At 39.4% G+C, this 27,967-nt stretch overlaps 1 protein-coding gene across 3 annotated transcripts; it reads left to right on the top strand.

Moving 5' to 3' along the window:
- The first annotated feature begins 22 nt into the window (after positions 1-22).
- Positions 23-27,967, top strand: LTA4H (leukotriene A4 hydrolase). Of its 3 annotated transcripts, none has more exons than XM_081082903.1 (19): positions 23-304; positions 6,170-6,300; positions 7,790-7,910; positions 9,622-9,690; positions 11,357-11,461; positions 12,369-12,421; positions 15,080-15,152; positions 15,410-15,550; positions 16,321-16,344; positions 17,081-17,151; positions 17,615-17,726; positions 18,286-18,430; positions 19,623-19,726; positions 20,137-20,207; positions 22,030-22,084; positions 23,795-23,890; positions 25,990-26,072; positions 26,706-26,810; positions 27,688-27,967. In XM_081082903.1, exons 1-19 carry the CDS (start codon positions 146-148, stop codon positions 27,803-27,805), a joined length of 1,836 nt encoding a protein of 611 aa, XP_080939029.1. In that variant the 5' UTR covers positions 23-145; the 3' UTR covers positions 27,806-27,967. The 3 variants fall into 3 exon arrangements, with proteins under 3 accessions (XP_080939029.1, XP_080939030.1, XP_080939031.1); XM_081082905.1 differs by having other exon boundaries at positions 78-304; positions 6,170-6,296; XM_081082904.1 differs by lacking the exon at positions 25,990-26,072.

The raw sequence follows: 27,967 nt of genomic DNA, 5'->3' as shown, positions 1-27,967 counted from the left end.
GTAAGAAACTTCCTTTCCCGGCAGGCGCCGCGGATCCCTCCTCCAGTTCTTAACCTCCCTCCTGTCGCCTCTCGCTCGCAGTCCAGTTGTCCAGCCGTGTGAGTGTCGGGGTGCCGATCGGGGTGCTGCGGGACTCCCCAGAGCCATGCCAGCGGTGGTGGACACGTGCTCCTTGGCCACTCCGGCGTCCGTCTGCCGGACCAAGCATCTGCATCTGCGCTGCAGCGTCGACTTCACTCGCCGGGCGCTGACGGGCACCGCCGCGCTCACCGTCCAGGCTCAGGAGGACAATCTGCGCAGCCTGGTACAGTGGACCGCGCGCCCAGCGCCGGGCGCCCGCCTCCACCCCGAACCCCGCTGCGGCCCCTTCCCAGCCCCACGCCCCCGTCTGCTCCGCGCATCCCTGGGGGATCCCCCGCAGCTCTTGCCCTTTCTTCTGCACCTCCTCCTTAGCTCCCACTCCTTTCTCAACGCCCTGTTCTTCAGCCCCCCTCAGCTTATTGCGCCCCCCTCCCAACCCCACCTCCAGGTCGGCATCCCTTCCCTCGCCCCGTACTTGTGTCTCCGCCTCCCCCCAGTTCCCGGTCACATCCTAGTGCCACATCCACGCCGCGCTCCTCGCCCAGCGCTCAGGTTTCAGTTGGGCAGAACCCCCTCACCCCCATAGTCCTAGTTCCCAGCGTTAAGGACCCCGTAGCCTCCCCGTTTCCTCGGCCCGGAGCCCAGAACTCCCTTCTCGGGCCCCAGAGTTCTTCCCGTCCCCAGTGCACCGTCCTCAGCCCACACTCTCATCTAAGTGCCTGATCCCACGCTCCCCTCCCAGGCACCTTCATTTTCACCCCGTGGGACCGCAGGATCCTTCCCTCCGTCTCACTGCCAGTCGTTCTCAAACCCCTTGGGGTGCCCAGCACCAGACCCCTCTCTCCGCCCAGCTTACAGTCTCTGCCAACTCTAGAAGCAGCTCTTTTTCTCCAGGGCCATCGCCCTGCCTGCCTTTGATTCTTGCCACCCTTCTCTTCTAATAATTGAAGGCTGGGTGGGCCATTCAAGCTTTCTAAGGATGTCTCCATTCAATCTATTAGTTGCGGGTTCCAAAGAGCGACTGTTGACTGTGCTTTTTTAGAAAAGATGTACTTCTGCAAGCTCTCCAGCTCCTTGAGTGACGGAAAACTTGTTTAGATTCATAGAATTTTATCCGACCCGCATAACCTGCCTTCAGTGTTCTCATTCAAATTATCTGATCGTGTTTGGATTGTACCTTTCCACCTGGAGAATTCCATAGACATTTTAGAAGTCAGAGAGGGACAGAAAAGGCCAGCCACAGTGTATTTTACATAAAGTAGTGTGGTGATATCTACTGTAGTTTAGGTCAGCATTTGTGGTTTTCATGCCTTTTTCCTACTTGTGTAATAGGCCTATATTTTGAGTTCATTGATATGAACTAATATAGCACATAACTTTCTTACTTTTGTCCGTTGACATTTTGTTAGACTGACTCTGATTTGAAAAATGGGTTGACTCCTCTATGTATTGATACGTAGTTACCAAAAGTGCTATAAGGAAGAAAATAAAAGCATTATAAGCAAGAAAGTGACCTTTTCCTTATACATTGTACTTTGGTCTTCTGGAAGTACCATGTTATCTTTTATAGCAGGCAACTTTCCCCGGGCAGGACTGGCTGAGCTAAAGTCCTGTTTCAATGCAACCTCTTCTTTTATTAAAAGAAACAAATTTTTAAGTGTATTTTCATTGATTTCAGAGAGGAAGAGAGAGAGAAACATCAGTGATGAGAGAGAATCATTGATCAGTTGCCTCCTGCAAGTCCCACACTGGGGATTGAGACCGCAACCCGGGCGTGTGCCCTGATGGGCGTGTCACCTCCTGGTTCATAGGTCGACGCTCAACCTCTGAGCCACACCAGCTGGACTAAAAGAAGTGAATTTTGATAGCTTATCACTGCTTAAGACCTTGCACTCTACCTGTTTTGTAAAAAATAAAGTTTTACCTCTGCTCCATCAGTAAGCAAGAATCAGGAGGCCTACATTTTGAAAAGAATGTCCCAATCAAAAAATCTGCTCATTGTTTTTACACCCCCCCAAATCTAGGGAAAAGATTTTTAGATTATGATTTCTCGTTGGCATGCCTATTTAGTCAATTAGAGCCTGGAATTATAATTATGTTATACAAGGAAGGCTAGTTATAGTACAGTGACATCTGTTTATTATTGTTTGCTTATTTGTAACAATAACTTGAGACCAAGAGTTTAGTTTTGTTTATTTGAGTTAACTTGTTTCTTCCACTAGATTATGGACTCTTAAAGGTGGGGATGGTGTTTCATGTCTCTGTGTACCTCAGCTTTTAACTAGTACCTGGCATCTAAAGAACACTCAAAAGTATGATGAATTAATGGATAAATTCCGTTAGAAAGCAGTACCTACGCTTAATATGGCTGCAGTGATAGTCCTGCTAAGTGTATCTTCAAGGTGAGGTGGCATCACATCTCACCGTCACCATCACCCATAGAGGGACCCAGTGCCAGGACTGGGTGAGGACATCGTGTGTTCTTTTCATCTTGCATTCTTGGAATCCATGCTGCTGAGGAATGCGGAAGGAGTTCTAATAGGATGAATTCCCAGCTTTTCTAAAATCCTTCTGGAGCTTTTTGTTACTAGCACTGACGTGTAGTACTCCTTTGTGATTACTTTCAAGCATTTGTTTCTCTTATTGACATTTTCAACTTGTAGGTGTTCTTTCAGTGCTAAAAAGAGCTTTTAGTGTCTTGGCCACGATCACATAATAATAAGAGGCAGAAGGCAGGAATTGAACATAGCTCTTTCTGATTGCAAACTCTCCAGGCTACGCTGCGAATCAAATCCATTTTGGTTTTAATGCATAACCCCCTAGTTTTTTGTGTATGTATTTTTTTTTTAATTATAGCACCCTGCAAATAAAACGTAGAAAATGTAAATAGAGACATAATAATGAGGCATAACACTTTTTTATTTAAGCCCTGCTTTGTTGCAGAAAGAATTTGAGGCTGCTTCAAACAACAGATACAGTATAATAAGACTAAAAGTAAAGAAGTTAGAGGAAGAGAGAATAAGGATAGGAGAAGCATACACATGCTGTAAAGCCCAGACACAAAAACAGAAGTGGGCCCCAAGATTGACATGGAACTACTTCCCAGCAGCCTGTGCAAAGTGGGGATCAGTTACATAGTCCTCAGCTGAGGCTTAGGACTTGATTTATACAGCTTAAACAAAGCATTTTCTATTTTTTCTTGGTTTGGGATGTGCTTCATGTATTGACATCTACTATTTTTCAGGCACCATACTAAACCCTGGGAATGCAAACCTAAATAACATTCACTTTAAAAAAAAATTTTTTTCTTTTTATTCAGAGAGGAAGGGAGAGGGAGAGAGACAGAAACATCAGTGATGAGAGAGAATCACTGATCAGCTGCCCCCTGCACATCCCCCACTGGGGATTGAGCTGCAATTCATTCCTTGACCAGGAATCGAACCGTGACCTCCTGGTTTATAGGTCAATGCCCAACCACTGAGCCACACCAGCCGGGCAAGACAACCAGCCTCTAACTCCCCATGTTTCTTGGCCTTCTAGCTCCCCATGCTATTCCAGGCCAGATTTTAAGGAAAAGATGCCAAAGATGGTGAAATCAGACTATAGGCAGTTCGAAGGCAGGGCTAGACCTAGGGTAGTGGTAGAAGGAAAGAAAAGGAAGTGTGAGCACACTGTGAAAGAATAACTTGTTAATGGGCTGTGTGGGATTGGGAAGTGGGATAGATTGTAGATTATTTGAATGTTTAAAAAGTTAGGGACCTTGAGGAGCTCCATTAACAGAATAGAGAAATCAGGGAAGAAAGCTGAGTTGGGAGACATAATGGTAGCTTCATTTTTAGAAGCCTATTGAAAATGAGGCAATATTTCCCATGAAAATGTTAAGCAAATAATTAGAAATATACAGCTGAGGTCCTGGGGAGGGGCCACAACTGTAGAAACAGACTGGTGTTAATCAGCACAGTGGTATTAGTTGATGATGTGGGCATGACTCAGCGGTAGGGAGTGAAGAATATGGACTAAGGCTGGAACACTGGGACATATCCATAACTAGGAGTTAGAAGGGAGGGGGAGGGAAAAGTACTAGACCAGTAGGAGATCCATTTATGGGTAAAATCAGTGAAGCCAAAGAAAAAACTTTAAACAGATTGTGTGGTCCGTGAGGGCTATGAGTAGACAGAGGTCAGGGTTACTTACTGACAGAAAAGACCTGTGGATCAGAAAGACTGTCCTTTCACTAGCGGTGGAGCTAGAAGCCAGATTGAAGTAGGGAAAGGAGGAGAGATTGATGAAGTAGATATATGTTGGGACGGAGTCGGTGAAGAAGGAATGAAACAGAGACAGCGTTCTGTTGATCAGCAGCCTAGCCAGGTTCTCTAGCCAGGATCTCCAGCCAGGTTCTGTGATTTATTTTCTTGTAACATCTGTATTTATACCAGTTGATTTTAATCCTATCAATTTCTATTCCAAAGGTTAGGGCGTTTCTTATCTCCATTCCAGGGAGTAAAGATTATGTAGCTTAAGCGTGATTGTTCGTAGTTAAAGTGATTAACTACCCACCTGGCACTTAGTCAAGGGGTTTATTCCCTCCCTAACTCCAGGGAAAAATCCCTACCTGGGGAAACAACCTTTCTTGGAGAGGTGACCTTGGTTAAAACACATAGCGCTAAGAAGAGGAGCAAACATATTAAGAACAGTATGCCCTATACGCCAGGTCCCTTGAAACATATGCTGTGCAGATGTTTCTTGTCTGCAGCGACTGTGTCAAGCAGCAAGGATGGACCGGCTTCCAGCAGATATAGCAGTCATAGATTGCCCTTGGAGTTTAAGAAAGGAAAGACAAAAATCAATAGTTATCAGAGTGAGCAGGAGCATCAAGTGAAGTTTTAAAAATATGAAATAGTCTTGTGACATAGAAAGTTTGATGATTCTAGAACCAGAAATGGTTGAAAGACAAAGGGTATGGTGTTCAGGGCTCAGATAGGGGATTATTGGGATGGAAAAGACTCATACTTGCTGTCACTTCCTTCCTGGCCAAAGCAGTTGTCCTTAATCAGCCATGGCAAGTAGCTATGCTCTCCCAATCCTGTAGGTCATTGGGTCAGAGTTGCCATACCAAGTTGGGCTTTCTGTAGATACACAACAGCAGCAATTACGGTGTTTATTTGCCCAACAAGTGCCAAGGTTTGTTTTAATTTTTTAAGTGCATAGGAGTTGGACTATATTAATTCTAGGAAGAAACATGGTAAGATATATTGAGTCATGATAACAGAAACCTAAGTTGTAGATGAATCTTTTCATAGCAGAGAAGTTTTAGGAGATAGAAGCACAGACATTTGTTTGACTTTTACTAAAAGCCCCAGATTTGTGTGACTATCCCAGACTTACCACTATGTAAAAAACTTTTAGAACCCAAAAATTTTCAGGAAGTTTGGGTCCCGAGGGAGGGGGCTTATGCTAACTTTTGCCTCCTTTAATTCCTGAATTTTACTCTCTGTGTCTTACTCTCCATAAGCAGCTAGTTCTACTCTGTAATCATTGCAGTTGACCTATTTCTAATATTAGTTTTCTCTGGTGTATAAAGCTATCTATATATATATATATAAGCCAGCAACCAGCCCAATTGGAGGTTGGGTCCGGCTGGCCAACCTCCTGCAGCCCCTCCCCCCGCCCAGCCCCATCCCTGATGGGCCTCCACCACCCCAATTGGCCCACGGCCCCTCCCCCCAGCCAGCTCTGCCCCCAATCAGCCCCCCCACCCTGATCAGGGGCAGGGCAGGCCAGCCAACCACCCATGGCCCCTCCACAGGCTGCTGGCCCCCAAGTGGCCCCACCCACCCAATTCTAGGGCGGGGCCAGCCAGCCCACATCCCCTCCCCATGGCTGGCCCCACCCCCAATCAGCCCCCACCATCCCCATCGGCCTGCAGTCCCTACCCCCAGCCAGCCTGGCCCTGACTGGGGCGGGCCAGTCAGCCAGCCTCCCGCCTTCTCCTCCTCCTGACAGGACCAGCTCCAATCTGACCCGATTGGGGCTGATTGCACTTGGCCTCTAGTTTTCTTATAACTTAAAAGGATTAATTTAATTCTAGATTTTGGATACAAAGGACCTTACAATAGAAAAAGTGGTCATCAATGGACAAGAAGTCAAATATGTCCTTGGAGAAAGACAAAGTTACAAAGGATCACCCATGGAAATCTCTCTTCCCATTGCTCTGAGCAAGTATGAATATTACCCTCTTTCACAGCTAAATAATAGAGGAATATATTTTCTATTAATTTAAACCTTTTTTCTTTTCTGTTTTTAGTTTGTGTGTATGAAGTAATTGGTACACTATGCCCACTGATCTGTTACTCAGATTGAAGCTCATATAAGTGAAAATTATATGTTCTTAAGATACTAAAGACATTCTTTGCATAAAATACTCAAGAATAGGACTTTTGATAACTGTTACTTCTTTACTCATCATGTTACCAATATCTAGTAAAATGTGATAGTGGGAGCATGCTATCTTAAGGAGGTATTTCAAGATCACCTGGGAAGCTTTTGCAAGCTGCACATTTTTCACCTTTACCAAGAGGCCAGCCACTTTTATTAATGGAATAATAACAGTGACAAACAGAGAACCATTTCTATGTCATAATCTTGGGATAAGTGCTTTAGATGCAATCTTTTACCTAATCCTTACAGTAACCCTCTGGGTAGGATCTGCACTTTACAGATGAGGAAAGGAAAACTCGAAGTAAGTAACTTATTCAAGAAATGGCAGCCAGAATTGTCATATTAGGAGTATATTCCACTCCTTGATATACTGGGGAAGAGAAAAGGGCAGAAAACCACTGGCCTAGCACAAGGGTGATCTTCCCCACCTTTTAGTGGCCAAGTTTCCATGACTTCTCTTTCCAGTTAAGAAAAATAAAGGAAAAACCCACACATCATTTGTGAGGTGGATGTCATTAACCCCATTCTACAGGTGAAGCAACTATGACATACGGAGGCCAAATAATTAGCACAAGTAAGTGGCAGTCAGGACTCAAACGCAAGCATGGCTGCTGGTCCCCTGCACTGTCTTGCTGTTTCCTCACTGTCTGTGCTGCTCAAACTACTGGGGCGAAGGATTAGTTTTTGTTATTTCTAATCCGCCACAGACGGATACTTTTGTTGAATGCAATAAAGATGAAATACAGGGAAGAAGAGATTAATCCAAGCACACAGTTTTTATTACTAGATTCCACAAACAAAAACGACTCTAAATGTTTCTAAAAGCTTATTCTCAATTTCTTGACTTAACCTTATTTAGGAACAGTTTGCAGTTAAGTAACTGCAATACATTATACTCTGGACCCACTGCTGTGTAGTCCAAGTTTCAAAATTATTTCTTCCATTTTCCCACAATCATAAAAGATTACATTGTACCTCACACATAAAAAGCTGGGGTATTCTAATATTAGTTCCTGTTACATCTTCATAAGCAGTTAGTTTGGTAGAATGAAAAGGATGCAGGCTGGCATTCAGGTAGGAATGTGAGAGGCAAACTTACCCACTTAGGACGTGACATTTCTAGAGCTTACTCTCAATCAGTCACAAGACCACGTAAAATATTATTTCTGTTATTTAATAATGTTACAATATTATTTCTGTTGATATTATGAATTCAGATTTTAGTTAGATTGAATTATACTGTACTAATATATTGGTTTGTTTCTTATAGAAATCAAGAAGTGGTTATAGAAATTTCTTTTGAAACATCGCCAAAATCTTCTGCCCTGCAGTGGCTCACTCCTGAACAAACTTCCGGGAAGGAGCACCCATATCTCTTTAGTCAGTGCCAGGTAAAAAGAATTCAAAATGAGTTATTATTCCCAGCTCATGAAGTTGAATGAAGCAAAGTAGACAGTAGTCTTATGGATACATGGGTTTTACCTAAGATAGCAATTTAATTAATCTTCTATTGTAAAAATAACATTTTCATTTCTATCTCTCACTATTAATGGATTCACATATTATTTTAACAAAAGAAACATTCTTTAATTTGAAAACATGTCTACCTAGATTGGACTATCTGGGTCATATTTATATTGATATCCCAGCACCTAACTTAGAACTTGGCATACAGTTCTAAGAAACCCTTAGATTTAACTGAAAGAGAACGCTCTAGGCAAGAATGTACAAGCTGTGCACTCTCTTAGTAATACCTGATTCTAAGTAATTCTTATAGAGTGTCCATAAATTAAAGTTGGCAGGAACTGTGAGATTCGTGAGCCATAAGAATGTGAATTTTGAATATTATTCCATTTCTTATTGGCAACAGTTTTTGAAATAGAAGAAAGAGATTTCAGTTAAATTCAGAAATTATTGCAGTTCATAGGAAGCATGTAAATACGATTTTGGTTGAGAAATTTGTTTACAGTTGTCCTCTCTGCATATTTGCCTGTGTTTGGTCTTATCTAGTGAAATGCATATAATAACTCCTTGGCATTGCCGAGTCACCTAACCAGAGCCTGTGAAAGAACTTAAAAAGCATGGTCTTGAAACCTCATTTTGGGCCAGAGAACCAGGTGGTTCTTCTGGTTCTACTCCATTCATCTAGAAGTCAGTTGGGATCTCATATCTTTGGAGAAGCTACTAGATCTGAAGTGAAAAGGGCAGGAGTTTGGGGTTTTAAGGAAGTTCGTGGTGTCATGAAGTCTGTCTATGAATTACAACAGTGGCAGAGAGAGAACATTAGTATCAGCATTCCTTTAGGCTCAGTAGACTCTCAATAAGGCTGGGTTGCTTTGCTCACCAGCAACGAATACAGACTTAGTTGTAAACAGGCCAAGACCTAAAACTGTAGGTGCTCTGCCACCCTTCTCCATGGAACCCATGTTGATGACAGACTGATGTGGAGGCAAAGGAACACTTTACATATTTCATGAATGAACTTGCCTGCATGGTATTGAGAGAGACTGTTCTTCCTCCTTTTCTGCCTAGTTTTTACCTTCAGGGTTTGTTGCAAGATTGGAAACATCAAGACTCAAGCAGCGTTTTCCAAGCTGTGTCTCAGAACACTGGCATCCCATTAGCTATTACTCACCAGAGAAAAATGGGTTTCATGTTAAAAAAAAAAAAAAAGGTGTGAAAACAGGCTTCTTTATTTTAGGTTTCTTCAGAGGCTTCAGGACACAATGTTCCTAGTGACTCCCCAAGATCCCAAGTGTATTTCACCAAATAGCCCTTTTTTCCTAACAGCTTCTCGCTGGGCACTACTGTTACTCAGAGCACAGAGTAGGAAACACTGCATAGCACTGCTTTATTTTCCAGCCTGAAATGCCATCATTGAGCATGCATTAAAATGGAAAATCAGATTTTTTAAACTGGCAAATACATTTTTGCTACTTTAAAAGATCCCAAGAATTGTGAGATGTGTTTTTATCTTTAAAAAGAATGTGTCTAAGGACAATGCTGCAATTCTAATGATTTTTTTTTTTTTTTTTTTTTTGGTAGTGATTTGGTTTATAAGAAAGGGAACCAACTGTTTCTTGTTCTCTCTCCTCCTCCCAGGCCATCCACTGCCGAGCAATTCTCCCTTGCCAGGACACGCCTTCTGTGAAGTTAACCTACAGTGCAGAGGTAAATACCACAAATTATTCACTGAATTAAGTGATTCATGTAAGTAAATGTAATATAAATGATAAGCAGAGATAAGCATTGAATTTTTGTTTAATTAAATTCTACCTGAAATATGTACAAAAGAGGCTGTGGACCTCATTTTGAATTTCTGTTTTAAAGGCAGTTTTGAACATAAGTGTAAAAAAAAAAAAAGAGAAATGAGTAGCATTCTGAATTTAAAAAGAATTCCGAATTCTGCACCTAAAAATAAGATTATAGGAACAATTTTTTTTAAACTTTAAAAAATGGACATTTGCAGAATAAAACTTCTGTGAATGTACTCTATACCCATATAAACATCTGACAGGCATATATGACAAATTTTTCTATACATTTCCAACTTATTCTTGTCCTGGGTACTGCTAATCCTTTCAGGAAAAGGTGAATTATAGTTAGTAAATCAATACTATCCCAGAGGCCAGACTACTTAGACCAGTGGTCAGCAGAGCCAAATATCTACGGCACTTCTTCAACATAGACTCACCAGGCCGGAAACCGACTTCTGCGCATGGGCCACGGAGTTTCAATGCACCGTCCGCGTGCCCGCACGTGGTATTTTGTGGAAGAGCCACACTCAAGGGGCCAAAGAGCCGCATGTGGCTCGCGAGCCGCAGTTTGCTGACCACGGACTTGGACCGAGCCAATAGAATTGAGGACTAACCTGTGTTTATGGGGCCTTCTTGATTCCCAGATCATCCTACAACCAGCCTACACCGTATAACATATCACTGTGTAAATGAAGGGAGGAAACAGAACCAAATTATTTTCTGAATGCTTATAGTTCTAGGGTCCATGGTGATTATAGCACTTGGTTCTGGAGCTTCCGATTCTGTGCCTGCCTGCTTTGAGTACTAGACCATGCAAGAAAAATCTAGCTCTTACTAGAATGGGTGCTCGCTGGATCATTAATATTCAGAGGATAGTCCTGATTCTGGCACTCACTAGAAACAAAACTTTCAGAAGCATGGAGCTGGGGTGCACGTTTAAGTGTCTGTACCGTTTGCACCAGAAGGATCTTTTCCATACAAATTTCCAGAGAAAATTATTTTACAGTTCTTGGCAATAACTTTCAGTTTCTCATACAATGACCCTTTAAAACTTCTTCTATTTTTTAACTCCAAGTTTAAGTTTTAAATATAAAATTGTTCCAAACTGTATTGTCTGTCCTAAAGTGAATGTAGGAGCCTTTGAACCTATAGAGGGGAGAGGTGGTGGTGGCTGTCATTGCCGGGCACGGTGCTGGCTCTTTGTGTGTGTTATTTATTCCCTGCAGCAGGCCTATAAAGTATTAGCCTCATTTGATGGAGAAACAGAGGCTCAGGGAGGTTCTTTGCCCAAATCCAGGCAGTTAGTAAGTGGCAGAGCTGGGATTTTAATTTAGTTTCTACCAAGTGTTCTTAATATGGATGGATGAATGGATAGATAGTTCACATTTGCTTTTAAAGAAGCCAGTTTTACATATTGCTAATTCTATTTACAAAGCTGATACATCTGAACTTACTGGGTTCAGGGTCTATTTATTATATAGATAGTCACAAATTGGGGGGAAAAGGTTATGTTACATAAGTAGTTCAAGAAACATAGGACCTTTTACTTAAAACTGGAAATGATTTTTCTTGTCCATGAGGTGTCTGTCCCTAAAGAACTGGTAGCACTTATGAGTGCCATTCGGGATGGAGAAGCACCTGACCCAGGAGATCCGAGCAGGAAAATATACAGATTCAGCCAAAAAGTAAGTTCTTAGGGTCTGGATTTTCCTATTTAGTTGGTGGTTGAACTATAAATAGCTCTTACCTATCCAGGGAGCAAAATTGCTTTTGAAATATTTCAGAATTTAGAAAGCGGCTTGTTTTTCCTTTTTTCATCATTTCTTTTTCTTTTGTGCTTTTAAAATATTTTGTTCTACTTATAGTGTCATGTTGAAGAAAGAGGTTGCTAGATAGGCATAGTAGGGGGCATGCCAGATCCCCATTTTTCCTCATCCCAGTTAGTAGCAGGTTTCCTATTCCTTTAAGTTATTATACTTTCTCCTGCCCTGGTACCAGACTGTGGTCCTTTAGTGTTTAAAAATGGAAGAGCAGTTTTAGGCCAAAAAAAAAAAAAAAAAAAAAAAAAAGCATCCTGGTACAGTTGTTTTAAGTTAAAATTTTTATGTAGCACAGTGGACAATTTTGCTCCCACCCCAGCTTCTGAGATTCCAAGCTCCCAAACCTTCAGCATCTTCTTACTGCTGAATTATTTTGTTTTTCTCTTAAATTACACCAGGAGTGGTTTAGAAAAATGAGGCTTTTAAAAAAAATTTTTAAATCAAGAAAAAAACCTAAAAGAAGGGTCCAATTGTCTTAGAGGTTAATTTTTGAGAAATGCTTAAAATATATCTTGTGCAATATATTTTTCACATTTCAGAAGCCTTCCTTCCTAATGGAATAAAAGGGAAATAGATGTTTTGAAATGTTGTACATTACAATTTTGATCTCTTAAAAATAAGAACTATTTGAGAAGTACAAAAGGAAAGTAATCCATACTACTGTTTGGACATTCAAAAGGAAATTCACTTATTTTTAATACAAATTGTCTTACTTTGTAACATTTTCAAACACTAATTCAAGCATGTGGTGTGTTTTGTTTGCCCCCTTTAGGTCCCGATTCCCTGCTACTTGATTGCTTTAGTTGTTGGAGCTTTAGAAAGCAGGTGAGCTTTTAGACAAATTTTGAGGTTTACAGAAAGATTGAACCTTAGGCATCTTGAACATTTGTTTGGGATAACCTAGTCGGCCATTTGTGTGTTTTTTAACATATCAAGCTGACAGTTCTAGAAACATTAAAATCTAATTATAAAATGCTAGAGGCCCGGTGCACGGATTCCCTCGGCCTGCCCTGCGCCCTCTTGCAATTCAGGACCCTGCGAGGGATGTCGGAGAGCCGATTTCAGCCCGGTCCCCGCAGGCCAGGCCAAGGGACCCCACCAGATCACAAATCCATGCACCGGGCCTCTAGTATACATATAAGACCTTTGGTTAATCTTCCCCCCCTAACCCCCCTTTGCTCTGAGATTCATCAGTCTGTTCCATGTTTCTATGCCTGTGTGTTGAGCATCTGCCCCCTGGTGATCAGTGCATGTCATAGCTACCAGTCAAATGGGCGAATGATTGCTTAGGCTTTTATATATAGAGATAACAAATTAATTTTAAATTAAAAAACCTTTACCAGTCACTGACTGCTTAGATTCTCCAAGTATGATAGACTGAGCATGCACTTACCTTTAGTTAGAGGTCTGGATTATAATGGAAACTTGGACCAGTCACTTCTCATAGCCTCCTTGTCATTGTAATGATATCTCCCTTCCCTGCTTCATAGGGTGTTTATGTGAAACAAAGGAGATAAAAGATATGAAAACACTTGGAAGTCTATAAATATTCAAGACATATAAGATATTTTATTAAAATTTTACCAATATACAGAGTGCCCTTCCTTAATTTTTTTGTTTATTTCTAAATAACTAAAAAGTAAGAATATCTTTAGTAACTACACTCCCTAAATTGCCAGAAATAAGGACATGATAGAGAAGTCAGGCAAACACAGATTCTGATCCTAGCTCCAGTAGTTACTAGCTATGTCCGTGGGTTTCATTTTTTTCATCTAAAAGCTAGAAATAATAATATGGATTTCAAAGGCTTTTTGTGAGGATTAACAGACCTAACCAATGGGAAGCCATTCACTAAATGATGATTATAATGACTGTCACAGTAGCTGGCAATTTTTTTTTACTTTATTTTTTTAGTAGCTGACCAATTAAAAGATCTTATTATGAACCATCTCCAATGCATTATCCCATTGAATCCTCCCATCTCTGTAAAGTAGATACGGTTATTTTTCCCCCATTTACCAGTGCTTGGTGAGTTTTAGTAATTGGCTTAGAGTCATATAGCAAGGAAATGGCAGAGCCAGGACCCAAACAGATCTAGGTTTCTGTGAGCTCACAACACAGACCCGTACTCGGTAGTGTGGCAGCTGCTGACCACATGAGGTCTGAGATGTGCTGTAAATGTAAAGTACACACTGGATTTCTAAGGGCTTAGTATGAAAAGAAATGCCAATCACATCACTACTCATTTTTTATGTTGATTACAGGCTGAAATAATATTTTGGATGTATTGGATTAAACAAAATATATTAAAATTATTTTTATCTATTTAATTTTGCTTTTTAAAAAATGTGGCCACTAGACCATTTGAAATTTCATCTGTAGCTCACATTTGTGGTTTTCATTAAATTTATGTTGAATCGCATTGGTTACTGTTGCTACTCAGTGTGGTCTGCATTCCAATAGCTTAGGATCAACTGGGTGTTGGTTTAGAAAAGCAAATTCTTGGCCCCTGTCCCAAACTTACTACATCAGAATCTGTATTTTTACAAGCTCCCAGGTTATTTGTATGCACATGAAAGTTTGAGAAGCACTGTCATAGAGTTCACTTCCTCTCTGGGCCAATATCAAGGCAAGTCTTGTTGCTTGGAGTTTTGTGTTATATAACATATTTTAGATGAGAAAAAGTATTTTTTAGTTTAAGCTCTATATAAGTGATATAGAGTTCTATTTGTTTCTTCCTTCTTATTGTGGTTTAAAAAGGACCCGGAATTTAACATCTTAACCATTTTTAAGTGTACAGTTCAGGAGTAATAGCTACATTGACATTGTTGTGAAACAAATCTCCAGCACATTTTCGTCCTGCAAAACTGAAACTCTATACTCTTTAAGCAACAATTCCTCACGTCTCCCTCTCCCTGGCTCCTAGTGACCACCCTCGTACTTTCTGTTTCTATGAATTTGACTACTTTAAATACCTCATAAGTGGAATCATAGAGTATTTGTCCTTTTGCAACTGGTTTATCCACTTAGCATAACATCCTAAAGATTGGTCCATGTTGTAGTATGTCACAGGATTTCCTCCCTTTTCTGTTTGTTTCTTTTATAGAAGAGTGTTCAGCCTTTAAATACATAACAAAGTTTACGTCCACCCCTGTTCTGGAAGAATCTCTTAGTGAGCTGCAAGTGGGTTTCTACAGTTGTGAGACTGAGGGAGGAAACTAGATCCCACATGTCTTACCAGAAGCCAGTAAACTAACCTTTGGCCCAGACTGTGCCTCTTTAGAGAGCTGCAGATCCATTGCTGCACACACAGCAGCAGGCTTATGTCTCTGAGAGGACATTTAACCTCAGCCCTGCCCTGAGCACATGGTGACTCACACTCCTACTGGAGTCCAGACTTGTATACAGTGCTTTAAATCTCTCCTAGAGCCAGGTGCGTAATTTGCCTTGAATTCCTTTTTAATAGGCTTTTTAATTTTGCAGGCAGATTGGCCCGAGAACATTGGTATGGTCTGAGAAAGAGCAGGTGGAAAAGTCAGCTTATGAATTTTCTGAGGTTAGTCACCCTTTTTAACAATTGTGGTAGACGGTCATTTTAAGAATTTGAGTATGAAAGGTGATGGTGTTAGGTGATGTGATAAAAGAATCAAATACATCTTATTTTATGTGAATTTGCATCTGCTACCTTTTTTTGTATTGTTTTCATTTAAAATGAGCATCATTAACTTATAAGATTCATAGAAAGCTATATATACTTTTAAGAATTTATTATGCTAATGAAGACATACAAATATATATGCATTAATTTTCCAGACTGAAACTATGCTTAAAATTGCAGAAGATCTGGGAGGCCCATACGTATGGGGGCAGTATGACCTATTGGTCCTGCCACCATCCTTCCCTTATGGCGGCATGGAAAATCCTTGCCTCACTTTTGTAACTCCTACTCTGCTGGTAAGTGTACATATTTTTCATTTGAAATTGCGTTCTTCTCAAATATAAACCTAGGAATAGAGAACCTTAGATTTCCAATAATTTTTTTAAAATATTTTATTTATATGACGCTTGTTTCTAATTTTATTGTTTATTGTGGTTATCATCATCTCATTTTTCAAAAGAAAATAATTTGGCCATTTGGGAGAAAAAAATATTTTGTGTAAGCTGTTTAGGATTTTAAGGGGTGGGGTGCTGTGTAACAGCAATCCATTGATGAATTATGTATCCAGACAAAGAAACTATACCATTTACATTTGGCATATAGGTACTGGTATAAAACAAACAAACAAAGGAAAAAAACCCTCACTTTACCTTCCTACAACCCAGTGAGTAGGATTAGCAACTAAATAAGGAAAATAAAATACATCAGAGGAGACACTATAACAGTTTTAAAAACATACTGTGGATTATAGAGAGGAAGAAGGTAAATAAGGGTAAATAAGAGCACATATAAAAAATGGAAGTAGGAGAAATGTCTCCCAGAAGTTAATTAGAGACAAGAATACTGGCCCTGCTGGTATTGGAAAATTTCTCTGGGATTAGGAAAGAATTATGCTGTTTTTTTAGTTCTGCATATTCTGTTTTATTTTCTAAATACATGTCTGTTTTGAACTCTTAGGCATGCCATGCAGAAATACAATGCCAGGGAGTTAATGCCAGAATAGTACATCTTGATATAGGCTGTAATTTGATTACTGAACTACTAAGGTCATTTTCTTCTTTTTTAGGCAGGTGACAAGTCCCTCTCCAATGTAAGTTAAACATTTGTTGTCATTGTCTTACCCTCATGAAATATTAAACTATTTAAAACTATCCATTGCATTGTTATGTTAAAGATACGGTTATAGCCAAAACCGGTTTGGCTCAGTGGATAGAGCGTCGGCCTGCGGACTGAAAGGTCCCAGGTTCGATTCCGGTCAAGGGCATGTACCTGGGTTGCGGGCACATCCCCAGTAGGAGATGTGCAGGAGGCAGCTGATCGATGTTTCTCGCTCATCGATGTTTCTAACTCTCTATCTCTCTCATTTTCCTCTCTGTAAAAAATCAATAAAATATATTTAAAAAAAAAAAAAGATACGGTTATAAAAGAATACTTGAGAATTCTTGTTGTAAAACATTGTTACATTAATTGTTATTAATAGTTAAATACATTAACCATTCTTAAATCCTTAGCAGATTTAAGAACATTTTATGGTTTTTATCTCTTCACATGTTCATTAAATATTTTTAATGAAGTGATGTATCCATTTAATTTAATATTTTCTAAATGAGTTTTTGTTCCTAATTTTTTTAAACTGTTACACTTTTTTGTCTTTTGCTAAATTGTATATTTTTTGATGAACTGAGTAATAACGTGAACCTCCCAGCTAAATGTTTAAAAAAATGAACTTAGAATTGAAAGAACTAGAATGTTTACATTTACATAGTGAGTTATTTTAGAATAAGGTAATGAATTTTACTACTAATTGCATCCATTGTTTCCTTTAGGTTATTGCACATGAAATATCTCATAGTTGGACAGGAAATCTAGTGACCAACAAAACTTGGGATCACTTTTGGTAAGATTTTTTTCTTTTTATTGGTTCTTCATATTAATTTCTTTTCCTGCCTCCCACCACTCTGAATTGTTTTGTGTGTATATCTTGTTTGTCTTTGGTATCACCTCTTTGGTGCACAGATTTTTTTTTTTTTTAATTCTGTAACACTTGTCGCAGTGTTAGGTAGAGTAGAGGTATTCGGTTTATGCTTGTTCTTTAGTTCCTGGGATAGTCACAGCTTAGGACACATAAAACCAGAACCATGGCCTAATTTTCCCTGCCGCCCTCTGCTTGGCCAGGCTTCCCATTGTTCTGGATTGGATGCAGGGAAGCACCCCGGGCAGCCACCTAGACAGGAGTGGTCATGCTTTACGATTGCTTTACTTTGTAGAAAAGCCAAAAAGGAAATACCTTGTTGATTGTAATGCCTTTTCCTCTCAGCTGTGTCACTGTTTTTATTTTTATTTAAAATAAATTTTTTCAGGTTAAATGAAGGACATACTGTGTACTTGGAACGCCACATTTGCGGACGGTTGTTCGGTGAAAGGTTCAGACACTTTCATGCTCTGGGAGGATGGGGAGAGCTACAGAATTCGGTAAATGAGTCATACTTTTAAAAGCAGTCATCCGAAATTGTATAGGGGTTCAAAAATTTAGGTTTGAAAGCACCTTTCCTCAGTAGAAACAAGAAAATCATTTTCACAGGGTGGAAAATCTAGCAGATCCTGGTATAATATTCTATTGGACTCTGCCCCAAATGTGTTCATGACCAGTAGGACCTCATTAGGTCTTTGCAAGTAAAATAGTCAGTTACTGTGTTTGAATTTTATTTGGTATATTTGTTACTTTAAAGTGCTATCTCCTGAAAGCTGAATTTTCTGGCCAGGCATTGAAACACTTTTCTAGTCTTTTACAAAGAATAAAGCTTATTACAGGGCAAGAAATACCATGGAACATTATGTAGGTAGCCATTCCATTAATAGGCTTCCAGAAATTTATGCTAGCATATCCTACAGTTTCCAGTCTCTGAGTTGTGTATGTTCTAGACTCCCCTAAAATGTGCCACTGTGGGAAGTAATACTTCCTCATTAGTTTGTTTGCATGGTGGTAACTAGTCTTCATATTTGAACATTCATCCAACTTTGTGTCTTGCAGATAAAGACTTTTGGGGATACACATCCTTTCACCAAACTTGTGGTTGATCTGGCGAATGTAGACCCTGATATCGCATATTCTTCAGTTCCCTATGAGAAGGGCTTTGCTTTACTCTTTTACCTTGAGCAGCTTCTTGGAGGACCAGGCAAGTCATTGGCATTTTCTGAAATTATTTTTTGGGGGTACCATGAAGAACAAGGAAGAATTTTGAACTGTTGATTTTGCTCCATTTTATTCTTTCAGTTCCTTCTGTATGTAGTTGCTGAAGAAATCTGTATCATTTTCTAATGTTACCTCTCTACTTAAAATCTTGAACCACCAAGTTCAAAATTGTGCTGCTTGACTTAAAAAAGCACACACACCACCTCATCAGTATTTTACAAGTTAGGAAAATATTACATATTCATTGAAAAAAAATGTGTGTGGTATAGAAGTTTATAAGAGTAAAAAGTGAGAGTTGCTCAGTGACCCTTTCCACTCCCCAGGGATAACCACTATTAGTGGTCTGGTGTGGATGGCTGCAGATATTTTTCAAAGTGTAAATGAACAGCCGAAACCGGTTTGGCTCAGTGGATAGAGCATCGGCCTGCGGACTGAGAGGTCCCAGGTTCGATTCCGGTCAAGGGCATGTACCTGGCTTGCGGGCATATTCCCAGTAGGAGATGTGCAGGAGGCAGCTGATCGATGATTCTCTCTCATCGATGTTTCTAACTCTCTATCTCTCTCCCTTCCTCTTTGTAAACAATCAATAAAATATATTTTTTTAAAAAAAGTGTAAATGAACAAATAGACAGATAAATATATATAATTGTTTTGATTACAGAAAAGGAATCATACTACATACTTACTCTACATTTCTTCAATTCAATATTTCACATATATCCTCCCATATCAGAATATACAAATCTGTCTCACACTTTTTAATGCCATCCTAGTATTACATGGTATGGACGTGCTGAGTTTATGTAACCTTCCCCGTTGCTGGGCGTGTAGGTATTCTCCTTTGTTGAAGGACTTTGAAAGCCCTTCCTCCTCTGGGCCCATTCTGCCCCTCCGATATTTCTCTCTTAATTGAGTCATTGCCTTTAGAACTTGTGCTGTGTGTTACTTTTCGGTGTCTTCATTGTGTGATCCCTTTACCGATAATTAGGATTTCTCTTCTCCCTTCAATCAAGTTACATATATTTTTCAAGTTCCAGCTTAAGTCCTACCACCTTTTTTGAACACTGACTCTTTTCTGAATGTTCTCTGTGGTTAACGGTACAATACCAAGCACCAGAAAAAAATGTTAAATAATTACCTTTCCATTAATAGACTTTTTTTTTTTTAACTTTTAGAGGTTTTCCTAGGATTCCTGAAGGCTTATGTTGAGAAATTTTCCTACCAGAGCATAACCACTGATGACTGGAAGGACTTCCTGTATTCTCACTTTAAAGATAAGGTTGGCTTTAAAGAGCACTCTTATTTTTCATGCCCAGTATGTCTTTAACAGCTGTTTGCTGGCTGACTTGAATTACTTAATAGTAATATTGGTTTAAAATTTGTTTTGAGGCTCAATCTTTTATTGTATTTTTTTTTCCTATTTAAAATGTGATCTGAACAGCGTGAACTAATGTATAGAATTATCCTATTTCTGAGACATCTGTGATAGTGTTTTAGAATTTTTTTGTATGGACTTTTCATATTTATTTAACAGAGCATGATTAATATGAATTTATTTTAGAAAAGAGACTTAGAAATTGTCTTGACATGTCAGTATAAATTATAACTTTGAGTACCTAAAAGTCTGTTTGAGATTTAGATGTAGAAAAAGTTGTTCTGTAGAAAACTGGGTGTTCTTACTGTTCACAGGTTGATATTCTCAATCAAGTCGACTGGAACACCTGGCTCTACGCTCCTGGCCTGCCTCCTGTAAAACCCACGTCAGTGCTGACCCTGCTGATGGTTTCTTTCTCATTCTCCCAAATCCTGAAGCTCCTCAAACTAGCTGAAAGGGTTTCGTGCCTTCCTTACGCTGTGACTAGTTAGTGATGAGAGCAGAGCTCTTAGGAGTTTGAACCTTAACCCTGAGGTCAAAAGAACAGTCTCCGTGATAATTAAATATAAATCAGTTCAATTCATTGCAAGTAATTATTTAGTGCCTCCTTTTTGCACAAGGATGGTGAGAGAGAAAGATACTGCCCTTTCCTTGAAAACATCGGCAATAAGAAAAATGACCTAAGTATTGTGCTAATCATGATAACAGTGTTATAAGTTACCATTTCCAGAGGAGGCAAATGAAGTTTCAGTAGGTAAAGTGTCTTGCCCAGGGTTACACAACAAATAAGAAATAGGAGTTGAGATTCGAACCCTGGTTGTCTCATCTCCAATACAGAGACTTTTAAACTAAGAACCTGCCTCAATCAGGGACCCGAATCCTGGTCTTCCACGAGGATGCAAACTCGCGCATGTTCTAGCCAGGAATGCTGTTCCTGCTACATGGAGTGCTCCTCACCCAGCTCATTCCAATCTCAGTGCGAGGCTTTCTTGAGTTGCTTCTTCATAGCTGTTGCCACGGTAGTAATTCCACACTGACTTGTGTGATTATTAACATCTTCTCCTTTACTACATTGAAGCACCGTGAGAGCCGGGCTCACACATACCTGGTTTTGCTCAGTACCTTTCGTAGGACCTGGCCATAAGTAAGGGCTGCTTCCCTCCTTGAGCTAATCATCCCTACCTTGTTCTTTTCATTACATTGAGAAGGAAATTTCAGGGCACCAAGAAACAGACCATCCAAAGGTTTTTACTGTCCTGTCTATTGGTGTGTTTTTTCTTAAATCAGTGCTAAGTAATGTTCTAGTTGAAGGTGATTTACTGCCTGAGCAATCCAGGGTCTCTGATCCCATTTGGTCTTAAGGACAGACCAAAGGGTTTGCCTACAGTCCACAGCCTGACTACTCTGTGACGGTAAACTGGCAGCTGACTCAAAGGTCACAGCCGTCACCCTAGAACACAAACTCTCCTGAAGCAGGTTCAATGGTAACTTCTAATCAAAACTTACTTTGTGTGGGCCCTAAGGCAGGTACCCTCTGATCTCTAATAGAAACATTTCACAGCAAGCAAGCATGACTTACAGACGAAGAGGGCAATGTTTTGCAAGAATTTTGCATACATTACACGGTTTCTTCCATTGTAAAACATCAAAAAGAGAAATGAAATTATCATCACATGATTTCAGAGTCTCCCAAGGGTCTCTTGTGACAACCAGTATTTCCCCAGTGATTAGAACAGTGTCTGTCACGTAAGTGCTTGCAGATTTATTGGATGGTTCGGTGGTTGGAACAAGAGAATGTAAGATCCATGAGAGCAAGGACTCTGTTGTTTGTCTGCTGTCCGAGTGCCCAGAATTGCTCCTGCCGTACAGTAAACACTCAATATGCCCAGCTGAGCCCCAGCTCCTTCAGCATTTACTACCCAGCATTTACTACTCAGTCTTGCCTGAGATGTTCTGGCACACTCTTCAAAGAGTAATCAGGAGCTTCATTAATTTGGTATCCACTTGGATTTCCGAGTTCCTGGATGACGCCAGTCATATTTAAGTCAGGCAGACTATTCCTTATTCCCAGCACCCTGGATATCTTTGTCTTTATTTAAAAATAACTTTGAAATTTAAGTCTATAAATAGATCTATAACCTCAAAATTGCATTTATGCAAAAGCATGTGCATTTTTCTCAATCTCTAATATTTTTTTATCTTTGCAGTTATGATATGACCCTGACAAATGCTTGTATTGCCTTAAGTCAAAGATGGATTACTGTGAGTAATACTGTGTGACTTTTGACTCCTATTTGAGTTGTACAAATATGTCTCTACACATGAAGGTGGTGGGTCAGGGGTTCTGATTTTTCTTGTTTCTTTTAAGCTCTTAAAATAAGTATGCAAAAATATCTGCATTTTCTCATTTCCTCATAAATCATTTGTAAGCTGCTACTTCAAATATAGCCATTACACATACCAAGGAAATCTAAAATAATCTTGGGTACTGTTTAACGCTGTTAGGGAAGTGTGGAGGCACGTTGGCTCTGTTGATATCACTGTGCACATCTTTGAAACTCCCTAAGGAACAGCTTCTTCATGTATATACTGAAACTAACCCTTAGAGCAGCGGTTCTCAACCTGTGGGTCGCGACCCCTTTGGCAGTCAAACGACCCTTTCACAGGGGTCACCTAAGACCATCCTGCATATCAGATATTTACATTACGATTCGTAACAGTAGCTATTGTTGTCACTCTAGTCCCACTTCGGGCGTCCATTTATGCCGGGGTTCATGTCCCAGCATCAAGAAGGGTTCAGGAATCTGGAAAAGGCTGTGCGCAGATGACATAGGAATCCAGAGACTAATAAAGAGTCCGGAGACGAGATATAATTTTGAAAGGCATTGGGGGTCAGAGGACCATCAGCTAAAGGAACTGAAGACTGTCCCTCCTTGTCTAGGACCCTTGCTTTTATTCACACAATTTTTCCTAAGGCAGGGTGGAGATAATACACTTCAAAGGGTAAGGTTTCAAAGGGTACAGAAGCATTGTCAGTTTGGGGATTAGCCTACAGCTGTTCAGGTGTTTGGCCAGTAGGAGGCAATAACATGTAGATTAAGATGCCCTTTAACTGTCTGGCAGCCACAATCAGTTTCCTATTCAGGTTTGGGGAAATGCCTTTAGCCATTCCCAACAGATGACTACATCTGTGACTCAACCCGGTTGAGTCCCCAAGTTTCATCAACCTTTTAATGAAACTCTTGAAATTATTACATGCTGGAATTGGTCTACGGCAGTAGCAACATTTCAGTTATGAAGTAGCAACGAAAATAATTTTATGGTTGGGTCACAACATGAGGAATTGTATTTAAAGGGCCAGAAGGTTGAGAACCATTGCCTTAGAGAAACCAGCGTGAATACAAATCTTGGATAATTCTTACAGAGGAGAAAAATAATTATTTCTCTTCCCTCTGAATTCTTAGCTGAGATCCCTGTAATAAAAGACAGATTAGCTGGGCCAGTGTGGCTCATAGGTTGAGCGTCGACCTATGAAACAGGAGGTCACATTTTGATTCCTAGTCAGGGCACATGCCCGGGTTGTGGGCTTGATCCCCAGTGGGGGGCGTGCAGGAGGCAGTCAAACAATGATTCTCTCTCATCATTGATGTTTCTATCTCTCTCTCCCTCTCCCTTCCTCTCTGAAATCAATAAAAATATATATTTTTTAAAAGGACAGACTAACATGAATGGTACAAAGGATGTCAAAAGTTTCTTCCACTCTTACTAACAGTCTAATTTTAAAAAATAATATTGACTTTAGAAGGCATAGTGATGTAATCTCAGAAATAATAAAGTAGCTAAGGCTTTATTTTTTACAATTTTACATATTCTTATATTTCTGTCTTTTTCTTAATTTTACTTTTATGTCAGATAAACCAATAAATATTAAATTTTACACAAATGGAAATAACCAAGTAACATTTATTATAGGCCAAAGAAGATGATTTAAGTTCATTCAGCTCAGCAGACCTGAAAGATCTCTCTTCTCATCAGCTGAATGAATTTTTAGCACAGATGCTTCAGAAAGTAAGTACTAGCTCAAAACATTAGGAATTAGAATGGGCATAAGGCACAGCATTTACATTGAACCCAACCTGGAAGAAATGTTAATGTGGAAACCAATAGAAAAAAATAATTTATAAAATTCATTCACTTACTTAAAAATATTTGTTGAATGCTTAGTATGTTTAGTATTGTGCTGAATATAAAAATATAAATAAGAAATACACCATATCCTCAAAAAGTTTATAATCTAGTAAGAAAGGTCACACATGCAAAAGTTAGCAATAAAAGGTGGTATATTTTATGTATCATTTGAGAAAAAGTTGATTAGGAAGAAGGACTCCCAAATGGCATAATCAAGGAACGATTTGGAGGAGTGGGGCTTGCTTTGAGCAGAGCAGTGTTAGCAGGGAGGGAAAAAGTCAAGTCCAAGGGGCAGCAAGTGACGGAGCGTGCCCCGTGCTGCAGGAGTAAGTCATCGCTCTGGTTAAGGAGTTAATGAAGGCAACACTGGACAGGCTGGTAGGGTCTGATGGGGTAAGTCTTGAGTGCTGACAATTTTAGATTTTGTGCTCGTCAGTAGGAAAGGATTTAACATGTTTAACAGGAGAGTCCTTTGATGCAATGGTGGTTATGGAAATTACTCTGCTGGTGATGGGAAGGCTGGGTTGACATGAGGAACATTGGTGGTGGCGTTAGGAGGGAGGCTCACAGGAAGACCTGGCGTGAGGGAGGGGCAGGTGGGAAGGGAAGGAGCAGGACAGATGAGAGGGACATCATACAGGATGAAAGCATAGGGTTTTGTGACACTGGATTTGGGGGTTACCAGGGAAGAATCTATGCAGATTTGAATGTTTCAAACCCAGGTAATTAAAGCAGTATTTCACGGAGAGGAGAAGCTACATTTTGAGAGGTAGGTAATGACTGGGTCTTTATTGTTACATAAAGGGAGCTCTCAAGTCTAAGGACCTTGAGAGGGATGGAGGAGACGTTGAACAGAATTTCCTATGAAATGAGCAAAATGAGCAATGGGATTTCAAGGCAACAGGGACCTTAGAGAATCCATTTTTAGTACATCAAGTCATCATGATTTCACAAATGTCTGTAAGCACCGCTATGCAGCCTAGGACCAGGAAGAAGGAAAACATGACGGGATGACTGGGAAATAGGAACAGCAAACGTGGGGGAGAGTAGGGGGCCTAGGGGTGATCTTCACTGGCTGACCTTCCAGGGCGGCCTTGGAATTTAGTTGAGACTAAACAATTTGGAAGGATCTAGCAGTCAGTAAGAGCAGAGATGGTGAGTGAGTGTGGAGTGAGTTCTGTAAGTTGAGGTCATGGCTGGAGAAGAGAATTACCATCTACCTAGTGGCACCTCACACTCCGCTTGTCCAAACTGAACTCTTCTTTCTTTTCGTCACACAAACCCTCCCTGTTAAGATGGGTTAAGATGGGCACAGGAAGTTTACCATTTCAGGGGAAATTGTATATAGAAGTTTGTGTTTATATGGTAAATGCGGTGGTGTTTTGTTTTGTTTTTTGTTGTTGTTGTTGTTGTTGTTGTTGTTTTGTGTTTGTTTGTTTTTTCCACAAAGAAAGAGTCCAGTCCATATGATCCATCAGATTCTGAAAGGAGTCTGTAATATAAAAGTTAAAACACTTGTTTTTGTAGGGCTGTAGATAATGTAAAAGAGATTTCAGAGGAAATATGCAAAGATAAAGCTGGGGGGGAATTCATGAGGAAAATATTAAGAAACTGTGATTTAATCTGGAGAATGGAATAAATTTAAAATATATCAGGAAGAACTTGAAAGAAATATATCAGAAAGAATCTGAAAGTTAATAATTTATATACTAAAAAGTCTGAGGGCCATAATCCTCATTTAATTCTCTGTGTACTCCACAAATTAAATTATCCCTTTGTTCCTGGTAGAATATCCTTATCCAGAATAAGTTTGCACAAAATTTATTTTTGTGTGCATTTGGTTCTTTTATTTTTATCTAACTTTCTTTTATATTAGAAAATATTTAGGATTTTAATCTGGCTAAGAATTTCTCTCCAGCTCCTTTCTTCCAAGGAATCCTGTTGAAATGATACGTTATACTTTTTCATTTTGCTCTTAGGCACCTCTTCCATTGGGGCACATAAAGCGAATGCAAGAGGTGTACAACTTCAATGCCATTAACAATTCTGAAATACGATTCAGGTACATCATTTTAACTTGTCTCTGTGGAAGAAAGTAGAAAACTAGTTTCAATGGTGGAGAAAGGGAAAGCAGAGTCCTAAGACATCCTGGTCAAATTTATTGCTTTTATATAAATAATTACAGCGTTTTTTAAGGAATAGTTGCAATCTCTGTAAGATTATTAATCTTTTTTTTAGAATCTGTTCTAAGCTTTTCTTGCCTTTAAAAATGATTAGGCTTAAGGACTCAGTGGTAAATAGGCGTTCTCCCACAACTCGCTAAAGTAACTCTGAAATGAGAATGGTTAGAAATCTCTGATTCTGTTATGTGGTTAAACTTTCTTAATTTAGATTTGTAGTGTGAGGCTTAAACCAAAGTTTAATTCCTTCAGAAATTGCATATATAAGGTACATGAGCACCTACTTACTCCAGACCTGTTAAAACATATGATCTTTTAAAAAAACAAATTCCTCTTCCTTCTCTTCTCCAATTATTAAATTGTATATGTATTTGAAATTCTCAGAATAAAGTGGTGTACAGTGTAATCATAATAGGATTATTTATCATTACAAAAGTTATTTTCATATATACCTGTCATATCCTGCTTCTTCCTCCTCCTTTCCTACCCCATATCCACTAAAATCCTGCTTTCAGATGGTTGCGACTCTGCATTCAATCGAAATGGGAGGAAGCAATTCCTTTGGCTCTAAAAATGGTGACTGAACAAGGAAGAATGAAGTTCACACGACCCTTATTCAAGTAAGAACCGAATCAAATTATGCTTTGAATTTATATAAGGATGAGGAAGAAAAACAATATTAAATAAATGTTTTTGTTGTTGCTAAAATACTTTGTACAATGAAATCTAAAAATAATACATATTTATATTTGTTAAAGGATATAGATCAGTGGTTCTCAACCTTCCTAATGCCACAACCCTTTAATACAGTTCCTCATGTTGTGGTGACCCCAATTTCACTGTTACAAATTGAACATAATTAAAGCATAGTGATTAATCACAAAAACAATATGTAATTATATATGTGTTTCCTGATAGTCTTAGGTGACCCCTGTGAAAGGGTCGTTCGGCCCCCAAAGGGGTCGCGACTCACAGGTTGAGAACCACTTATATAGATAGAATTTTTGTATAGGAACTAATACTTGCAAATATTTAAAATTTGAGATAATTTCATTAACTTTTTAAGAAGCATTATATATGATTTATCTCTTATGGGCCAAATGGGGTTAGACAGTGATGAAAAGTAAATAAATCAAAAATAATCTTATAGACACAGAAAGATCTTTAAAAGCAAGTAGAAGATAACTAGTGAGTAGGCATGGTCAAGAAAAATGTCTGAAGATGCACTGAGCAAGTAAAGTCAAATTTTTTTTATTCAAATGTTGCAATGAGGTAAAAGAGTAGTTGGTTGACATACAGGAACGCTTGACTCCAAGATACATTGAAAAATATCTCGGTGAAGTTATTTTGACTATGGATTTGGCAGGAATTCTGAGAAAAGGATATTATGACAAATATTTATGATTATTTAAAATTTTCCAAAAAAACAAAATAAATCATTAGCTATGCTTCTTCTTCTTCTCTCTCTCTCTCTCTCTTTTTTTTTTTTTTTTGTAGGGACCTGGCTGCCTTTGACAAGTCCCGTGATCAAGCCATCTGTACCTACCAAGAGCACAAAGCAAGTATGCACCCTGTGACTGCCATGCTGGTGGGCAAGGATTTAAAAGTGGATTAAGGACCTGTCTGATGCTCATGTCAAGTGCTTCTCTTTTTTAAATTGAATTCATAAAGAAATATAAACTCCAGCTCATATTGTAACTAAAAATGTTTTTACGTTTGGCTTTTTATTGTTTTGTCAGTGATTTTCATAAATAAAGCTGAGCTACCTTCCCCCCTA

This window comes from Myotis nattereri (assembly GCF_964212035.1).
Source record: "Myotis nattereri genome assembly, chromosome: 2".
NCBI lineage: Eukaryota > Metazoa > Chordata > Mammalia > Chiroptera > Vespertilionidae > Myotis > Myotis nattereri.
The sequence above is the reverse complement of the archived record's forward strand: the minus strand, read 5'-3'. Positions and strand labels throughout refer to the sequence as shown.

Excerpts from the sequence above, each read along its gene's own strand:
- LTA4H (XM_081082903.1), top strand. The coding sequence starts at position 146 with ATGCCAGCGGTGGTGGACACGTGCTCCTTGGCCACTCCGGCGTCCGTC. Across the intron at positions 15,551-16,320 it reads TTGTAACTCCTACTCTGCTG|GCAGGTGACAAGTCCCTCTC; the intron begins GTAAGTGTACAT and ends CTTCTTTTTTAG. Across the intron at positions 26,073-26,705 it reads AATTCTGAAATACGATTCAG|ATGGTTGCGACTCTGCATTC; the intron begins GTACATCATTTT and ends TCCTGCTTTCAG.